We start from the raw sequence: 15,342 nt of genomic DNA on the forward strand, positions 1-15,342 counted from the left end.
CGGGAAGGATGCTCTTCCTCACCCCGGCAGCCCTTGATGGAGAAGCCAAAGAAGCCTTGCTGGCATCGGTCACAAGCCCGGCCCCCGACGCCCGGGCGGCAGGGGCATTGCCCAGTCTTGGGATGGCACTGGTCCTCCTGGGAGCCCAGCGGGTGGCACTTGCAGCTGCAATAAGGGCAGGAACTTGGCCTAAGCTTGGGGCTGCCCAGCCCAGTCTCTGCAGGCAGCCATGCAGCGGGCACCATCTCCACACCTCCGTGCTTGCCAGGCAGCCCCCCCGGCTGCGTCCCGGGAAGCGCAGACTCGCAAAGGGCCTGCCCCCAAGGCCTATGGGAACACGTGCTGGAGACCACAGCCCTGTCTGGGAAGCCACGAAGCAAGTGGCATATTATAGGCTCTGCAGTTCCGGCAGGAGAGACATGTTTGTTGCACTGGGCATTGACCCTGCTTGGCCACTGTGGCCCAAAGGTCACCCAGTGGCGACGTCACAGAAGGGAATCAGAGATGAAGCTGGCTACCCGGCGGTCCCTCGGGGCTGCTCTTGGCCTGCACCCTGGGCTGGCAGGGCCTGGGATCTGACCCCCTTGGGACTCTCCTTTTGCCTCCCTGTTGGTGAGGGCAGTGTTGCTGGCAGTGAGCAGGATGATGCCCTCTCTGGAGGCCCCCTGACGCCGTCCTCCTTCCTGGCAAGACACCCAGGGGACAGCCTTGCCCCACCTACCTCCGGCAGCCGCTCCCAGGCTGGAGGTCATAGAAGCCGGGGCTGCAGCGGCTGCAGTCCCGTCCGGTCACGTGAGGCAGGCAGGCGCACTGGCCAGTCCCTGGGTCGCAAGGTTTCTGCTCCCTGACCGAGCCCTCTGGGTTGCAGCTACAGCCTGAGGAGGAGAGCAGGAAAGGGTCTGGGGAACCACATGGATCAAGTGTTCAGCTTTTGGGGGCCCAGGAGAAGCAGAAATGATGGGAGCCCATGGAGGGGACTCACGTCCAGCCTGGATGCTTAAGCTGTTTCTGAAAAAAGGCTCAAGGGTCCAACTCCCATCTCACCCCACTTTCTAGGTCCTAGGCAAGACAGCCAGGACAGATGGACCTTCTGAGCCTGCTCTGAGCCCTCAAAGGCTGTTGGGAAGGGCAGAGGCCCCCTCAGGGGGTCAGAGGTGGACCCTACACCCACTGCTTTGGGTCCCACGACCCTGCTTTCCCGGGCTGCATAAACAAGAGGCAGGCAGCAGAGTGCTGACAGGTGCTGCGTGGGAAAGGGCTCAGGAGCAGATAATTTGGGGGCAAATGCTGTGCTTCTTTCCTGCAAGATTTCTGGAACCTTCCATGGCTGATGCCTGAGATGGCGCTCTGAGGAGGTGGGAACTGAGTGTTTACCCAGTTGGCGGAGGGCTGGAGGGCACCTCAGCAGGGCGCACAGCCTGGCTGGAAGCCCAGGGGCAGGAGGGACAGGATGAGGGTCAGTGGCCCTCTGGGACAGCCGTGGGTGCCAACTGCAGAGCATGAGATGAGAACTAAACAATCAAGGCAGAAAAAAAATCAGAGACGTGCTCGGTCCCTAAGGCTGAAAGAGACCCTGGAGAAGAGAAAGCCTTACACTGTCTGGACAAGGAGACAGGGAAGGCGGGGAACCTACACTGCACAGCTTCCCAGAGGGGCATCAATCTGGGGGAGCAGGGGCCCCCTAGCGCCGGCCCGTGGGCGCGGGACATGGGGACTCACGCAAACATTTGTGTGCAGGCCGTGGGGCCAGGGCGTCCCCGTAGAAGCCTTCCTGACAGCGCTCACAGTGGTCGCCCGTCGTGTTGTGTAGGCAGCGCAGGCAGCGGCCAGACAGGGGGTCACAGTTGCCCACGGCATTGGGGTCCACATTCCCACTGCACTGGCACCTCTGGCAGAGCTGAGGGGCCCCAGAGAGCCCCAGGGGGTCCCCAAAAAAGCCATCATCACAGATCTCACAGCGCCGCCCTGGGGAGAAGAGAGGGCCGTGAGAGCAGCGCGTGCAAGCGAAGCCAGGGCCCTCCTTGTGCTGCTGACCACGGACTCTGGGCCGCAGTGCAGCCGGCGTCACCTGGCCGTGGGGTCTTATGCAAGTCGCCGCACCTCTGAACGCAGGCCCCTCGTCTGCAAAGTGGGGGCAACAGTGCAGCGACCTCACAGGACCCTCAGGATTTGTTGGGGTATTTGCACAAGGCACTTAGAGCGCGTGGCACATGGTGAGCCCTAACAGCAGTGACTGTCACCCCGTTCATGCTCGTCATCCTCGACACGGAGTCGGCGCCAACTCTCCGTCTCCTGTCACCCTGATCGTTACCTGTCATCACCTTCCACTGACTCCACCATCGCCGTGGTCATCGCTCCATCACCTGCATCATGCCATCCTCATCACCTTCGTCACCACCGTCAAGGTCACCCTCGTGGTGTCCTCCAGTCATGGTCTCAACCGTCCGTTTCTTCCACCCTCATCTCACGGCCACCCCAATGTCACTGTCTCTCCCTCTCCTCACATAGCCTCGCCCCTCCCCTGCAGCCTCGCCTCATGCCTGCGCAGCTGTGGCCCCCGACCCCTTGACCTCCTGCTTCCCGCGGTGTCCAAGCCCCCTCTGGGCTCCCGCCCTGCGTCCTGGGCCTGAACTGCGCGGCCTGCTCACTTTCCAGCCCCAGGCTCGCCAGGAGTCTCAGCAAAGGGAGCAGACGAGGAGGTCTTTGGAGGGTCCCGGCCTGGGAGGCACACTCTGGCACAGAGCGGGCACCGAAGACCACGCCTGCACCAAGCACCTGGGCGGGGAAGCCTTTGCTTTCTCAGGTCAGCGGCTGTTTCCTCGTGGCCCCCACATATGTGACATCGCCCACTATTTGTCTTTGTCTTTCTGGCTAACTTCGCTGCACAGAACCCCTGGGATTCCTTCCACTTGGCTGCAAATGAAGCCATCCCTCTGCCTGGTAGCTGAGCGCGCCCTCTGTGTGGGAGGACTGCACCGTCTCTGAAAGGGGCGGCACCAGGGGTTCTGACCTCACTGCGTCAGAATCAGGCAGGGCACATGTGAAGGACACAGATGCCCGGCCTGTCTCCGGCCACTCAGCCAGGCTCGGAGGGTGGGGCCAGGACATGGGGATTTTCTAAAGTCCTCCTGGCTGTGCTCACTGGCCCAGGTTCTGCCAGGAGCCCACAGCAGTCCAGGCCCTGGCTGCAGTACCAGGGGACCCATGTCCCCAGGGGTCAGACTTGCCCCCTAAGCTGGGGCCCCTCAGTCCACCTACTCCAAGCCCAGGACCACCCAGCGCAGGCCACTCACCTCTCTGGCCCGGGGGGCAGTGGGTGCACACCACCTCGCTGCTCTCCGGGATGACCGTGCAGGCCGACTGTCCAGGGCACGGGCAGGGCTGGCAGTCGTCGGCGTGGCCTGCAAAGGCGTTGCCATAGAAACCTGGCGAGCAGCGCTCACAGGAGGGGCCCTCGGTGTGGTGGCCACACAGGCAGATCCCTGAGGAGCAAATCAGGCACTGGTGACCCCCTCTGAGCCCCGCAGACTCCAGGGAGAGGCTTCTGTGCAGTCAGGGCCATGGCGCGCACCCCACCCCGGCAGTACTGGGGCCAGGGCCCTCCCAAGGTGGAGGCCACACAGCCTGGGGCTGGAGAGTCCTCCTGGGTTCTCGGCCACCACTGACTGACCCTGTGACCCCTCATATCCCAGTGTCCTCACCTGCAGAATGGGCTAGCCAGGCCCTCTGCCAGTTCCACGACCCACCAGAATCCTGCTGCACTGTTGCTGCTCATTCCCAAGCCTGCAACTGACCCGGAGGACCCCTGTGCCCTCAGCGGCTGCTTTTCTCCCTTCCCTGTGTGCTCTTAACTTAAGGAACAAGGGAAGGCAGGCCCAGGCCCAGGATGCTGGCCACGGCGAGTTTGCTAACAGGCTTCCGTTCCCAGGGCCATGGGTTCCCAGAGCTGCTTGCGGTCACAGGACAGTTTCTAATGATGGGGGATTTTGCAAACCCCTTTCCAGGCCACTGGTGCTTGGAGGCCGCTCAGAGCCAGCTCCTGGGAGGCTCCCTGCCAGGGGTTGTGTGAGAAGGCTGGTTTGTTAAGAGGGTGAACCACTTCTGGCAGCCCCAGGGGGCACCCAGCTGGGGCTGAGGCCTACAGGGAGGAGGGAATCCGGGGTGGAGGTAGGCACAAGGCAGGTGTGGAGGCAACAGCCACACCATCCTGCTTTCCTGCAGTCCCTGGTGGGAACACACCCCCTGTCAGTCCGTCTAGCCAGCCTGGGTGGCACCTGCCGTTTGCCCAGACTGAGCAGGAGTGAGGCCTGGCCAGGGGTTGGAAGGACAACTGGTCCCATCTCACAAGGACGCATCCCCTGGGGGGCTGGCGAGAGCAGTGCTGGAAGGACCCTGAGCCCTCACCTGGCCGGAAGTGATGCCTGCCCTGGCACAGGCCAGGCAAGACCCCGTTGGTGTGTGTGCCCCCAACCCCCCAGTCTGCTGGTCCCTGGGCCGCTGTCCTTTGTCAGCAGTGGCAGCTGAGACCCACCTGCCCATGGAGCGCTCACGGCAGGGCGCCCACCCTCCCACCTGCTGAGCCCAGGCCAGCGGCACCCAGCAGCAGCCCCTGGCGGGGAGAGGCAGGGGTGCGCGCTCTGGATTTCTGCAAGCAGGAGGGACAGCGGCCATGGCTGTGGAGGAGCAGCTCTGCCACCTACCGGCCACGAGGCCTCCCCGCACCTGCTGGGGCGCTCCAGGGGTGTTGGCGGGACTCCACGCTGGAGCGTGCACCGTCCCTTGTGCGTGCAAAACGCACATTGTTCCCAGCGGCCGCTCACATTGGCGCCACGCTGACCTGCGCCACACTAGACCCACTGTTCTGGATGTGCCCAGGGGGCCTTCGGGGGGGTGTGCAAGACTCACCTGTGTTGGGGTCACAGGTGCCATGCTGGTTACAGGTGCAGGGGACACAGTTGGCATAGGAACCCCCCAGTGGGGTCTCCCTCTTGTATCCTGGGGCACAGGATTCACAGAACTGGCCCTCATACCCCTTGGGGCACGAGCAGGTCTCCACCCAGGAGGCGGGGGCGAAAGGCCCCGCTGAGCCGACACGAGCCGGACCTCCCTCAGCCACACTTGCCCTGCGAGCGAGAAGTGATACGAGGCTCTCCCCAGCCCTGTGTGCACGTGGAAGCAACAAGCAAGGGGTCACCTGGCACGTAGACAGTGTGTGGGGCGCCACCGTCACTTTTTGAAAAGCAGTCAAATGAGCAAAGGCAAAGCAGGTCGCTTTCAGAACAGGGGTGGAGCTTGAGGGAAAGACATTCACTCTCGGGGGTTACAGAGGCCCGGGAGTTGGAAGCTCGTGACACCGCCCCAGCCCTGGGACACCTTAAAGGAGGGATGGCGGTGGAGGGCAGGGTGGGGGGCACACGTGGGGGTGGAGGAACACGGAAGGGGGCCTTTGGCTGCGAGCAGAATCACCCCGGGCAGACCAAGCTGCCCACAGAAACAACCAGGAAACAACTGAAAACTGGAGAACCAGAAGGGGGGAGGGCACGGGTGTCAGATGTAGGTGGCACAGCCTCTCTGCAGGGGCACAGGCGAGCCACGGGGCCTCTCCCAAGGGGCGGCCAGAGCATTAGGGTAAGACAGCCCCCCGGGGGCCCTCTCCCGCCAGCTCCCCCTGTCCGCACGTCCCTGCTCTGTCTGGTTGAGCCCTCCCGAGGGTCTCCTCCCCCCGAACCCCAAGAGCGCTGCCCGCTGCGCACTGCCCTGGCGGCCCGGCCGGAGCACTGACAGTTTGGAAGGATCTGGTGACTTTTTACCATCGCTCACTTTCCCTTCATTTGCACTGTAGGTACAGCTGGGGCGTTACACTGACTTTTTAAAGCGGCCCCAGGAGGGGAGCGTGTGCATGCATTTAGTCCCACGGAGTGAAGGAGGTTTCTAAACCCAGGGCCTGTCCTAAAAGTGGGCAGCGAGGATGCCCGGTTGGGCACATGTAAATATGGGGTGCTGGTCATGGGGGAGCCTACAGGAAAAAGTACATTAAGGGAAGAGGGGGTGCCCAGGAGCAGGGCACCACATGACAGGGTGAGAGGTACCCCCATAGAGGTTCCCCACTCCCCTCCAAGGTTTAGGGGGGCTTAGGTGCAATACCAGCGGTGGCCAACAGGGGAGCCGTTTGGGGGGAATCCTGGCGCACCCCGGCCACCACGCGGGGGAGGCCCCTCGAGGGCCATACCCCCGACCCTTAGCGCTGCCGACCCTCAGGCCCCTCGCCTGCCCAGCCCCTGCCTCTGTCCTCAGCGTCCACCACCCCTGCCCTTCCTCCAGTTCCATGACCTCAGGCAAGTGTCCCCAGCTCTCTGGCGGGGACTGAAATGGGAAAAATGACCTCCCTGCTGTGAGGACTCAACCCGGCTGTGCTGGGTGCGCAGCTGGCTCCCGGGGCGGGCCCTTGGCACCACTGACCCGGAGGGCTTGGGCTTGGGCCTCCCGTGCGGATGCGCAGCACGGTGAGGTTGGCGAGCAGCCTCTGGAAGTGGAAGGGCGGCAGCGGCGGGTCCGCGTCCTCCGAGGTCTCCTGCAACCTGGCAGGGGGAGGGGGTCAGGCCGGGCAGGCGCGGGGGGCCTCCCGCCACCGCCTCGCAGGGCACTTACTGGAACCGGAGCTGCACCTCCCCGCGCTGCGCAGCGGCCTGGGGTCCCGAGAGGCTGGAGTGGCGCAGATTCAGGGCCAGGCCTGCCCCTTCCAGCCTCAGCTGCATGGGGAGTGGGGAGCCCTCAGGGGGGACCCAGAAGGTCAGCGTGAGGGGCTGCCCATAGCTGAACCGCTGGTCTCCCAGGAACTTCCCTGGAGAGGAGACAAGAGGCTTTTACCGGCTGCATTTCATTAGCTCCACTTTACAGGCCCATCTCCACTTCATTGGCAATTAAATGCTCAAATGAGAAAAGTACAGAGCGGAGAAAATCAAAGACTCCCTGCACGGCAGATGCTGAGGGGGGCTACCACCCCCGGCACACGCCCCACAGCCTGGCTTAAAGCTCTGAGTCTCTGTCTCCCCATTCTTCATGCCTTTATCCTTGACCTTGGGTGTCCCATACATGGCATCACATAAAATGTTCCCGATGCCCCGGAGCTCAGGTTCCTGTGCCCTGACGAGGGAGGCATCCAGGTGAATGCCAGGTGAGGCGGCTCTGTCTGGGACCAGCAGGGCACTGGCTGCTGAGGCGGGGCCCAGGGCACCAGAGAGTAGGTGCTGGCACCAGAGGCGCAAGGAGGGGCAAGACATCCTAGTGGATCCCCCTTGTCACCGCATCAGCCAGGGCCTCAGCCCACCACTCGGGTTGAGGGTCGTGACGTGGCGGGCAAGGTCGCGAGAGGTCACCCCCTTTCCTTTGCCCTCTGCTCGGGAGCGAGCGAGTGTGTGCAGACCCAGGGCAAAGTAAAGACACCGAGGTGTTTTGGGTAGTGTTTTCATAAGAACTGAGTAATATCCACATAGGTGCCCCCAAAAGCAAATGGGGTCATTTTGGGGGCCCCATAGCAGGCATCTATGGCAGGTACCTGGCGCTGTGAGTTCCTCTTCTGGGCCCAGGAGGAGCCCACCTGGGCTCCATCGTGCTGGCTGCTCCGGGCCCACGCTTCCGGCCCGCCAGCCCTCGGCTCCTGGACAGCAGAACACACTGTGAGGCTCTGGAGGGCGGGCTCTGCCCGCAGCCCCCAGAGGTCTGAACATCGGGGTGCGGAGACAGGGCAGCTGGTGGTGGCTATTATCTGGCCACAGCTGGGCAGCTCAGATCCCGAGCCAGGGCGGCAGCCTCGCCATGGGAGGTGACACTAGGAAGCTTGGGCCCTTGTGTCTGGGCACTCAGGGGTCTGTGAATTCAACATGAGGACACAGCAGGGGGCGCTGGGACTCCTTGACCTCATCACCCGGCCTCATCATCCTTGGGCACACACGTCACAGGGAGGCTACCTGGGTAGGAAGTGACCCAGCCAGGGTCCAGCTCGGCCGCCCTCCCTCTGGCGTCAGCGGTGCCCCTGGCACAGCCTGGCACAGAGCAAGTGACCCCAGGGGCAGCTGTGTGATAGGGGAGACCCAACACCAGGGTAACCCCAGGGGAGAGGAGGAGGGGTAGGGAGAGGGGAAAGGCTCAGACAGGTGAGACCCGGTGTAGGGTAAAGAAAATGTCAGGCTTTTCTGCCCTCCCGCCATCAGGATAGATGATGGATCCTTGTCCTGAACGCATGCCTGATGGCGGGCACCTGGAGTAGGGTGTGGGCATAGGTAGATGGGGTTCAGCTGAGCTAAGACTGTGCTTTTAAGGGCGGCGTCACGGGGACGCCAGCAGCAGTAGCAGCAGCAGAAGTAGAAGCCGAACGAAGCAGCAGAAGCAGAGAAGGCCAGAGAGCCCAGATAGAGTGAGGATTTGCTGGGGGCTGGGAGGACTGCCAGCCTCCCGGCCCCCCAGCACCCCTGCCTGCCATATGCCTGGTGAACCCCAAATAAAAAACCTGCAAAACTACTGAGGACTCTGACTCCTCCTTTGCCCGGTCTGCATGGGATCAGAAAACCTGCCCTGCGCCCGTTTCTGGCCCTTACACCCGGGCCCCCAGTTCTAGACTAGATTCTGCCGCTCACTGGCTGTGTGACGCTAAGCAAGTTCCTTAACCTCTGAAGCTGCTTCCCCATCTGCAAAATGGGGGCCCAGTGGTGGTTCTCCCGGTTGGTCCAGGCCCCCAGGAAATCCCCGAGACCCCATGGGGGGGTTGTGGGGGGTGTAGATAGCACCACTAGCGTTTTCATCCTGTCGCTCTCACAAGCGTGAGGTGGAGTTTTCCAGAAGCTACAGGACGTAACTCAGAGCAGACTGAGTGGCGGAGCCGGAGGGCACAAGCATGACCCGGCTTGGACGTCGGGCCCTCCCGGGAGTGAAGAGCCCAGCAGCCCTCTGCTCGGGCATTTTCTTGTCTTTTAAAAAAAGTTATTTTCACAGGCGACGAGAGAATGCAATGGGCTTGCGACGGCCGTACGCCTGGATGAATTCACAGGCTCTCTCCAGTGACCCGTGCAGTCTCCAACACGGGGGACGCCCACCCAGGGGACAGACAAGCGAACGCCCTTGGGGGTCCTCAGTAATGTTCGGAGACCCAAAAGCCTGAGCTCTCTGGCCAGGGTGCTTGGAGACAAAACCAGAGGCGGGACCCAAGCACCAAGCCCAGGGCCTCAATGCGTCCAGGGACGCGGACCCGGCAGAGGGCGCCCGCCCGCCAGCCAGCCCCGCTCCCGGCTGAGGCGCCCTCCCGGGCCGGCTCGCAAGGCTGCGGCTCCCGGGAGTTCACAGCCAGCGGTTTTCCTGCTCCAAAGGGGCGCTTGTGCCACCTGGAGTTAGGGACCCAGGCACCCCTGGACCCCGGGCCCAGAGGGAAGGATTAGGAGCAAAAATCAGACGCCCACAAACCAGGTACCAACAACCAAGTCATGTGACCCACTTTTTTTTTAAAACGGGAGAGTTGCCTCATCTGTAAAATGGGAACGAGAGCGCCTGCCAGGGACAGGTGAGGTCCGTGCTTGAAGAGAGCATAGCAGCCTGGCGTACAGCAGGTGCTCAATATACGGAGGCCAGTGGATTTGGCCAGTATCCTCATCACTGAACTACGCCAGTGATAGGACATCCCCCAACTTGTATTGAGCCCCTCAACCTGCTGCTGGGGGCTGAGGACAAAGGCAGGGCCCAGGGAGGGGTCCAGGGGTGAGGTGGGTACTGGAGAGTGATGATGGGCATAGGGGGGGGGCGCATGTTGCACCGTGTGGGTTGTGTGGGTCTGAGATTCCCTCAACTCCCACCCCACCCTGCAGGATCTCTCTAGGATCTCTCCACCCTGCCCTGCCCGGGGTGGGCGCAGACCCTGAAGGTGCCTGGGGTCACTGCTTACCCTGGCGGAAGCTGGAAAGGATGTGGTGCACCCGGAACTGGGCAGCAGCTGTGCACACCTTGGAATGGCCATAGCAGAAGCAGCTGCTGCAGCCGGCTGGGTTGAGGGGCTGCAGGTTAAAAGTCCCCGGGCGACACCTGCAAGGGAGTGAGGACATGCCTTGGAGCGCTGCGGTCACGGTCCCAGCCACACACGGCGAGTCCAGTGTCAAGGGGAAATTTCAGTTTCATTTCTCAGATTTGCAAGAGTTGCAACGATAGCACAGAGTTCCCGCGGCTCCCACCTGCCTGTCCCACCCCCACCATCCATACAACCAGGCTTGGGGGTCAACGCCAAGAAATTAACCTCAGTTACAGCTGATTAAGAAGCTCCAGCTTTACTAGGATTCCCCCCACCCACCCAACCACTTTCCACTCCTGGGAGCATGGGGTCCCAAGGGACATGTGCTGCATCAGCTCTGTCCTCGTCCCCCCCAAGCAGTGACAGGTTCTCAGGCTCCCCTCGTCTCTCACGACCTCGGACCCTCTGTGGAGGAGCGCGCGGGCATGTTGTAGGGTGCTGTTGGTTTGGGCTGGGGTGATGTTTCTCACGATGGAAAGAAACAGGTGATGGGCCCTGCCAGGCAGCTCAGCAGGGCAGCCAGACCCATGTGACACCCATGTGACCTGCCAGGTCTCCCCACTGCAAACCTGCCTGTGTATCAGCAGAAGGGAGCTGCTAGTCCAGCCCACAGTCAAGTGCAGGGGAACGAGGTTCCGCCTCCTGGAAGGGGGCGTGTCAAAGAACCGGGCAGAGGGTGGACCCAAACAGTCAGTGAGAAGCACCTCAGGGATGCTTGGGGGTTATGCCCTTCCCCTCTGTCCTTAAAGCTGCCCCCCCCCCCGCAGATGTCAGGATCGCTGTGCCTCGTGCCTGTGCTGACGGTCGCCGCGAGGCTCCCTGACTGTGGGTTTCCTCGATCCTATATTTATCATTTGGAATCGTGAGAGGAAGATCTGTCCGCTCCTCCTCGTGTATTTATTTATTCACTCATCTGTTTATGCCGGCGGGGACTTGTGGGTGTTTACTTTGTTCCTTGGGTATAATCTAATACTGTCATTATTTATTTTGCTCCTCAATCTGTTCCGGTTTTGGGAGCTCTCGCAGATCAGCTCTGGTGTCCTCTAAAAGGGCCCCCCTCCTGATGTGGGGTTTGGGGGTTTAGTTTGGTCTGTTTTTGTTTTTAAGAACTTCTGAGGCCTCCCTGGTGGTGCAAGGGGTTAAGCACCACACTACCAAGCAATCTACAGCCTCTGCAGCACGAGTTCGATCCTGGGCCGGCCAGGGAGCTACCCACATGGCGGGGCAGACCTCTCTTGCCTTGCCCGCTGCTCCCCTCAACAGTGTATTTCAGTCAGTCTGCCTGTTCTGCTCCCCACTCTGTCTCTGGTGAATCCTCTCACCCCCCACATCTCTGGCCTGTACCCCAGCTCTTTTATGCATAAATAAATAAATCTTTAAAAAAAATATAAAGAAGTTCTGAGCATTCTGGCGGGACGAGCCGGCTCAAGTTGCACTTCCCTGCCCCGGCCCTGGAACGGGTCATCTCTCCAAAGAGTCCTGGAGAGACATATTAAAAGCACAGATTCCAGTTTGCACCCTGGGGTGGGAGGGAATCTGTTGGAGCTGGCCTGGACGGAGGAATCCAGTCCCTAGGCTGACCCCCGCCAGCTCCATGTACACAGTTCACCAAACCCTCCCCTTTCATGGATGGGCAGAGTGAGGCTCAGGAACAAAGCTGCAGAGCCCAGGTGGGATCTGGTGCCCCAACCCCATGCCATCCCCATTTGAGGAGTCTTGGGGGAAGAAGACCCAGCAGACCTCACAGCCCACAGGTCATGCATAGATGAGGTGGCGGGCAGCCCGGGGCCAGCCAAGGTGAGGTCAAGGCCACGCCAGTCACACAGCGCTGACGTCAGCTTCTCTCCGCACCAGGCCAAGCCAGAGAGGAATCGCAAGAGCTGGGGCCACACAGGATGGTGCGGCAGGGGAAAGTGTCAGGCTGCCCTGCTGATGAGCTGAAGGTGGGACACAGCCTGGAGACGGGAAGCTTCAGGCAACAGCTGATAAATGCTCTCAAGGCCACACGCTGGCTTCATGCCTCCCAGCTGACTGCACCCCTCGCTTTAGACAATAAATGCCCTGTTGCCTCATTGCTGAGGCTCAGACTTCGGGGAGAGCGCTCCTCCGGGCCCGCCGCCGGTGTAAAGCCCACTGGCGTGAACAAAGAACTTCCGCCTCCTCTGAGCACCGCCTGGCTGCGTGAGGGAATCACGCGGTGACACTTAGAGCCCCAGGCGGGTCCACTCCCGGATCTGTGCACTCACCGGTCACACAGGCTGCCTTCCACGTTTTCTTTGCAGGGGCAGCGCCCACTGCGGGGGTCACAGGTGCCCAGACTGCCAGCAGGATCGCAAGTGCAGGGTCTGCCAAGGGACAGGACAGGGTAGACATGTCCGGTGACAAGGCAGAGCGGGACAGCCCGTCCTCCGCGGAGGGCGCTCTCCACCGTTCCCCGGGCTGCGAGGGCAGGCCGCTGACTCGGGAGCCCGCACCTGGCTTGACTCTTCCCACCTTGCCAAGGAAGCGGCCCACCTGCTCACCTACTGATCTCCCCACACGCCAGCTCACCTGTCCAGGCATCCAGTACTCCCTCCACCCATTCCTCCACCTGCGCACCCTCCCACCCACCCGCCCGTGTATTCAGCCCTCCAACCTTCCATCCACAGACCCACCCGCCCCCCGCCCACTCACCTGTGCATGCATCATCCACCATCCACCATCCACCCCTCCATCACCCATGCACCACCCGCCATGCATCCATCCATCCGTCCATCCATCATCCGTCCCTCCATCCACACACCCTCTTCCCGTCCATTCATCCACCATCCATCCACCCACTGGTACAACCACCCATCTGTCCCTCCTTCCGTCCATCTTTCCATCCTTCCATCCTGCCACCACCGCTCACCCACGCATCCACGCATCCGGCCACCACCCACCATTCATTCACCGCCAGACGAGACAGCTCCTGCCCGACGGAGCCTACAGCCCAGGAGGTGGACAGCCCATGCACTTGGACACAAGCCATGGGAGGGTGTACAAGAGCCTGTGGCGGCACCAAGGAAGTGCTTGGGAAGGGGCCAGCGGCCAGGTAGAAGGGAAGACGCCCCGGGGCGGGGGGGTGGCTCCTTGGCTTAGACGCTGCTGGGGAGAGGTGGGTTTGGGGGAGAGCAGAACGAGCTGGGGGAGGAGGCATGGTGCGTGCAGAGGCCCGGAGGCCAGAGAAACCCTAGGGAAGCATCCGGGCTCCCTATGCCGAATGGCCAGTTTCGTGCTCAGAACCCCCAAGTGTTTGGTAAAAGATCTGAGACCCCCCCACACTCCCGGCACATTTCCAGGAGACTGTTGCAATTAACCCAAGTGATATTCACTTGAAAGTGCTTCTGAATTTCTAAGAGCTTTGTTTATTTTGGGTCATTGTGTGTTTTCTCAAAGAAGGGATGGTAAACATACCAGAGGCCTGTTCCGGGGTGCAGAGCCCAGCACACCCTGTGGACCCTGTCTGGTGGACACCTCATCAGTCTCGACCTCTGCACCCACCATGCCCCCCGCCCCCATGCAGGAGCCCAAAGTAGAGTAGGGGGTGGGGGGCCTTCAGCCCCTCTTCCTCCTCCGTTCCCTAGTGACCGTGTCCCACTAACGTGGCTTTCCAGGGGGCTCTGGCCTCTATGGTCAAGCCCTAGTGCAGGCTCCATGTCCCCCAGCTCCGCCTCTGCAGCCTCTGCCCTGACCTCTGACCTCACCCCTTTCCTGCTCCGGGGGCTCTGAGGCCTCGCCGGGTCCTCTTCCTCTGCACACCCTCCTACTCCCTGCTCAGGCTTCACCTCGCCCCGGGGTGCTCTGCCCGTGCCTGCCCTTCCTGCAGCCTCGCTCCTCCGTCCTCACACTAGAGCTCACATCTTTTTTTAAAGATCATTTGTTTATTTATTTAAGGTTTTTTTTTTTTTTTTTTTATACAAGCACTGGGTACAGTCAGAAGCGCGGGAGGGTGAGAGAATTCACCAGAGCCAGAGCGGGGAGCAGAGCAGGCAGAAGGACCGAAGGACACTGCTGAGGGGAGCAGCGGGCGGCAGGAGAGGTCCGCGCGCCATGTGGGACCCTCCTCTGGTGGCCGGGGAGCAGCCGGGGATCGAACCGGCGTTGCAGAGGCCGCGGGCAGCTTCGCAACCCAGCGCTCAACCACTGCCCCACCGGGGAGGCCCTAGAACTCACATCTTGACCCCTGAGAACGGCTGGGCCCCTGCAGCACGTGCACCTGGCCTCCTACCCGCCCGTCTGCACCTGTCGCCTCTCCAGGGACGGTGACGCTAGTCCCCGCCTGCGGTGAGGCAGGGCAGGTGCGGAATGAGAAAGTGCTGAGTAGAGAAAGGAGTGAAAGGAGTGGAGGGGAAAAGAAAAGGCGGGCGCGAGGACAGGAAGCCAGCCGACACCCCGTGCCTCCCGCTGCCCATCAGCAGTCCAGAGCCGCCGCGGGCACCCGCTGCCCCGCCCCACCCCTCACCTGCAGCCTCCCTCGCTGAGCGAGTGGAACCCGGGCAGGCAGCGGTCGCACTTCCAGCCCGTCACGGTGGGCTTGCAGACACAGGTGCCTGCGGCGTCGCACTGGAGGCGCAGGGAGCCTGGGGAAGGAAGGGCACGGGGCAGCCAGGGCCGGAGCTGGCGAGGGCGGGCGGCTGGGGCGGCAGCCCCACTCACCTGCGGGGTGGCAGTCACAGGGCTGGCACCGAGTCTGGGGGCCCCAGCGGTAGAAGTTCTCCTGGCAGTGCTCGCAGTGCGGCCCGGCTGTGTGGTCGCGGCAGCGCAGGCAGCGCCCGCCGTGCCCCGTGCTTCGGAAGAGCTCCGGGTCAAACGTGCACTCCTCGGAGTGGCCGCTGCAGTTGCAGGCTGAGGGCGGGGGGGGGGAGGGATACGAATGGCACCGGCACATGCTAGGAGGGGAGTTTGTGCCAGCCAGCCGCGAGTGCTGAGTGAGCAGACAGCCATGGAGTTCGGGCCCAGCTTGATCAAGGACACAGAGACCAATCTATCTTCCCAAACAGGGCCCTCTTCAGAGCAAGGGGACCAGGACTATGTCAACAAAATTCAGCGTCACCCACTGTTTCACTGAGAGCAGGTGCAGCAAGCGAGATCCCAAGGGCTGAGGGCTGTGACAGAAACTGGGAGGACTCGGTGCCGAGAGGAGGGGCCCCTACAGCTTTCTTAGAAGGCACAACTGAGGGGAAGATGAGGACAAGCAGGAAGGTGGTGGCCAGGTGAGGGAATGGGGGGGTCCAGGGAGGGGCACCCCCTGCTGGCGGTGAGGCCCCGAGGAT

The 15,342-nt window shown here is 62.1% G+C and overlaps 1 protein-coding gene across 1 annotated transcript in view; it reads right to left on the reverse strand.

Annotated features, from left to right (window-relative positions):
• LAMC3 (laminin subunit gamma 3) overlaps positions 1 to 15,342 on the reverse strand; it is a 46,310-nt gene that overhangs the window by 12,739 nt on the left and 18,229 nt on the right. Inside the window, 13 exon segments of the mRNA XM_037491440.2 lie at positions 23 to 165; positions 722 to 875; positions 1,720 to 1,965; positions 3,294 to 3,482; positions 4,906 to 5,064; positions 5,067 to 5,123; positions 6,460 to 6,578; positions 6,649 to 6,841; positions 7,556 to 7,657; positions 9,929 to 10,065; positions 12,295 to 12,393; positions 14,532 to 14,649; positions 14,726 to 14,914. Coding sequence (XP_037347337.1) covers positions 23 to 165; positions 722 to 875; positions 1,720 to 1,965; positions 3,294 to 3,482; positions 4,906 to 5,064; positions 5,067 to 5,123; positions 6,460 to 6,578; positions 6,649 to 6,841; positions 7,556 to 7,657; positions 9,929 to 10,065; positions 12,295 to 12,393; positions 14,532 to 14,649; positions 14,726 to 14,914 — 1,905 coding nt within the window.

Source organism: Talpa occidentalis, unplaced genomic scaffold (genome assembly GCF_014898055.3).
Source record: "Talpa occidentalis isolate TD23 unplaced genomic scaffold, MPIMG_talOcc4v2.1 talOcc4.7, whole genome shotgun sequence".
Lineage (NCBI taxonomy): Eukaryota > Metazoa > Chordata > Mammalia > Eulipotyphla > Talpidae > Talpa > Talpa occidentalis.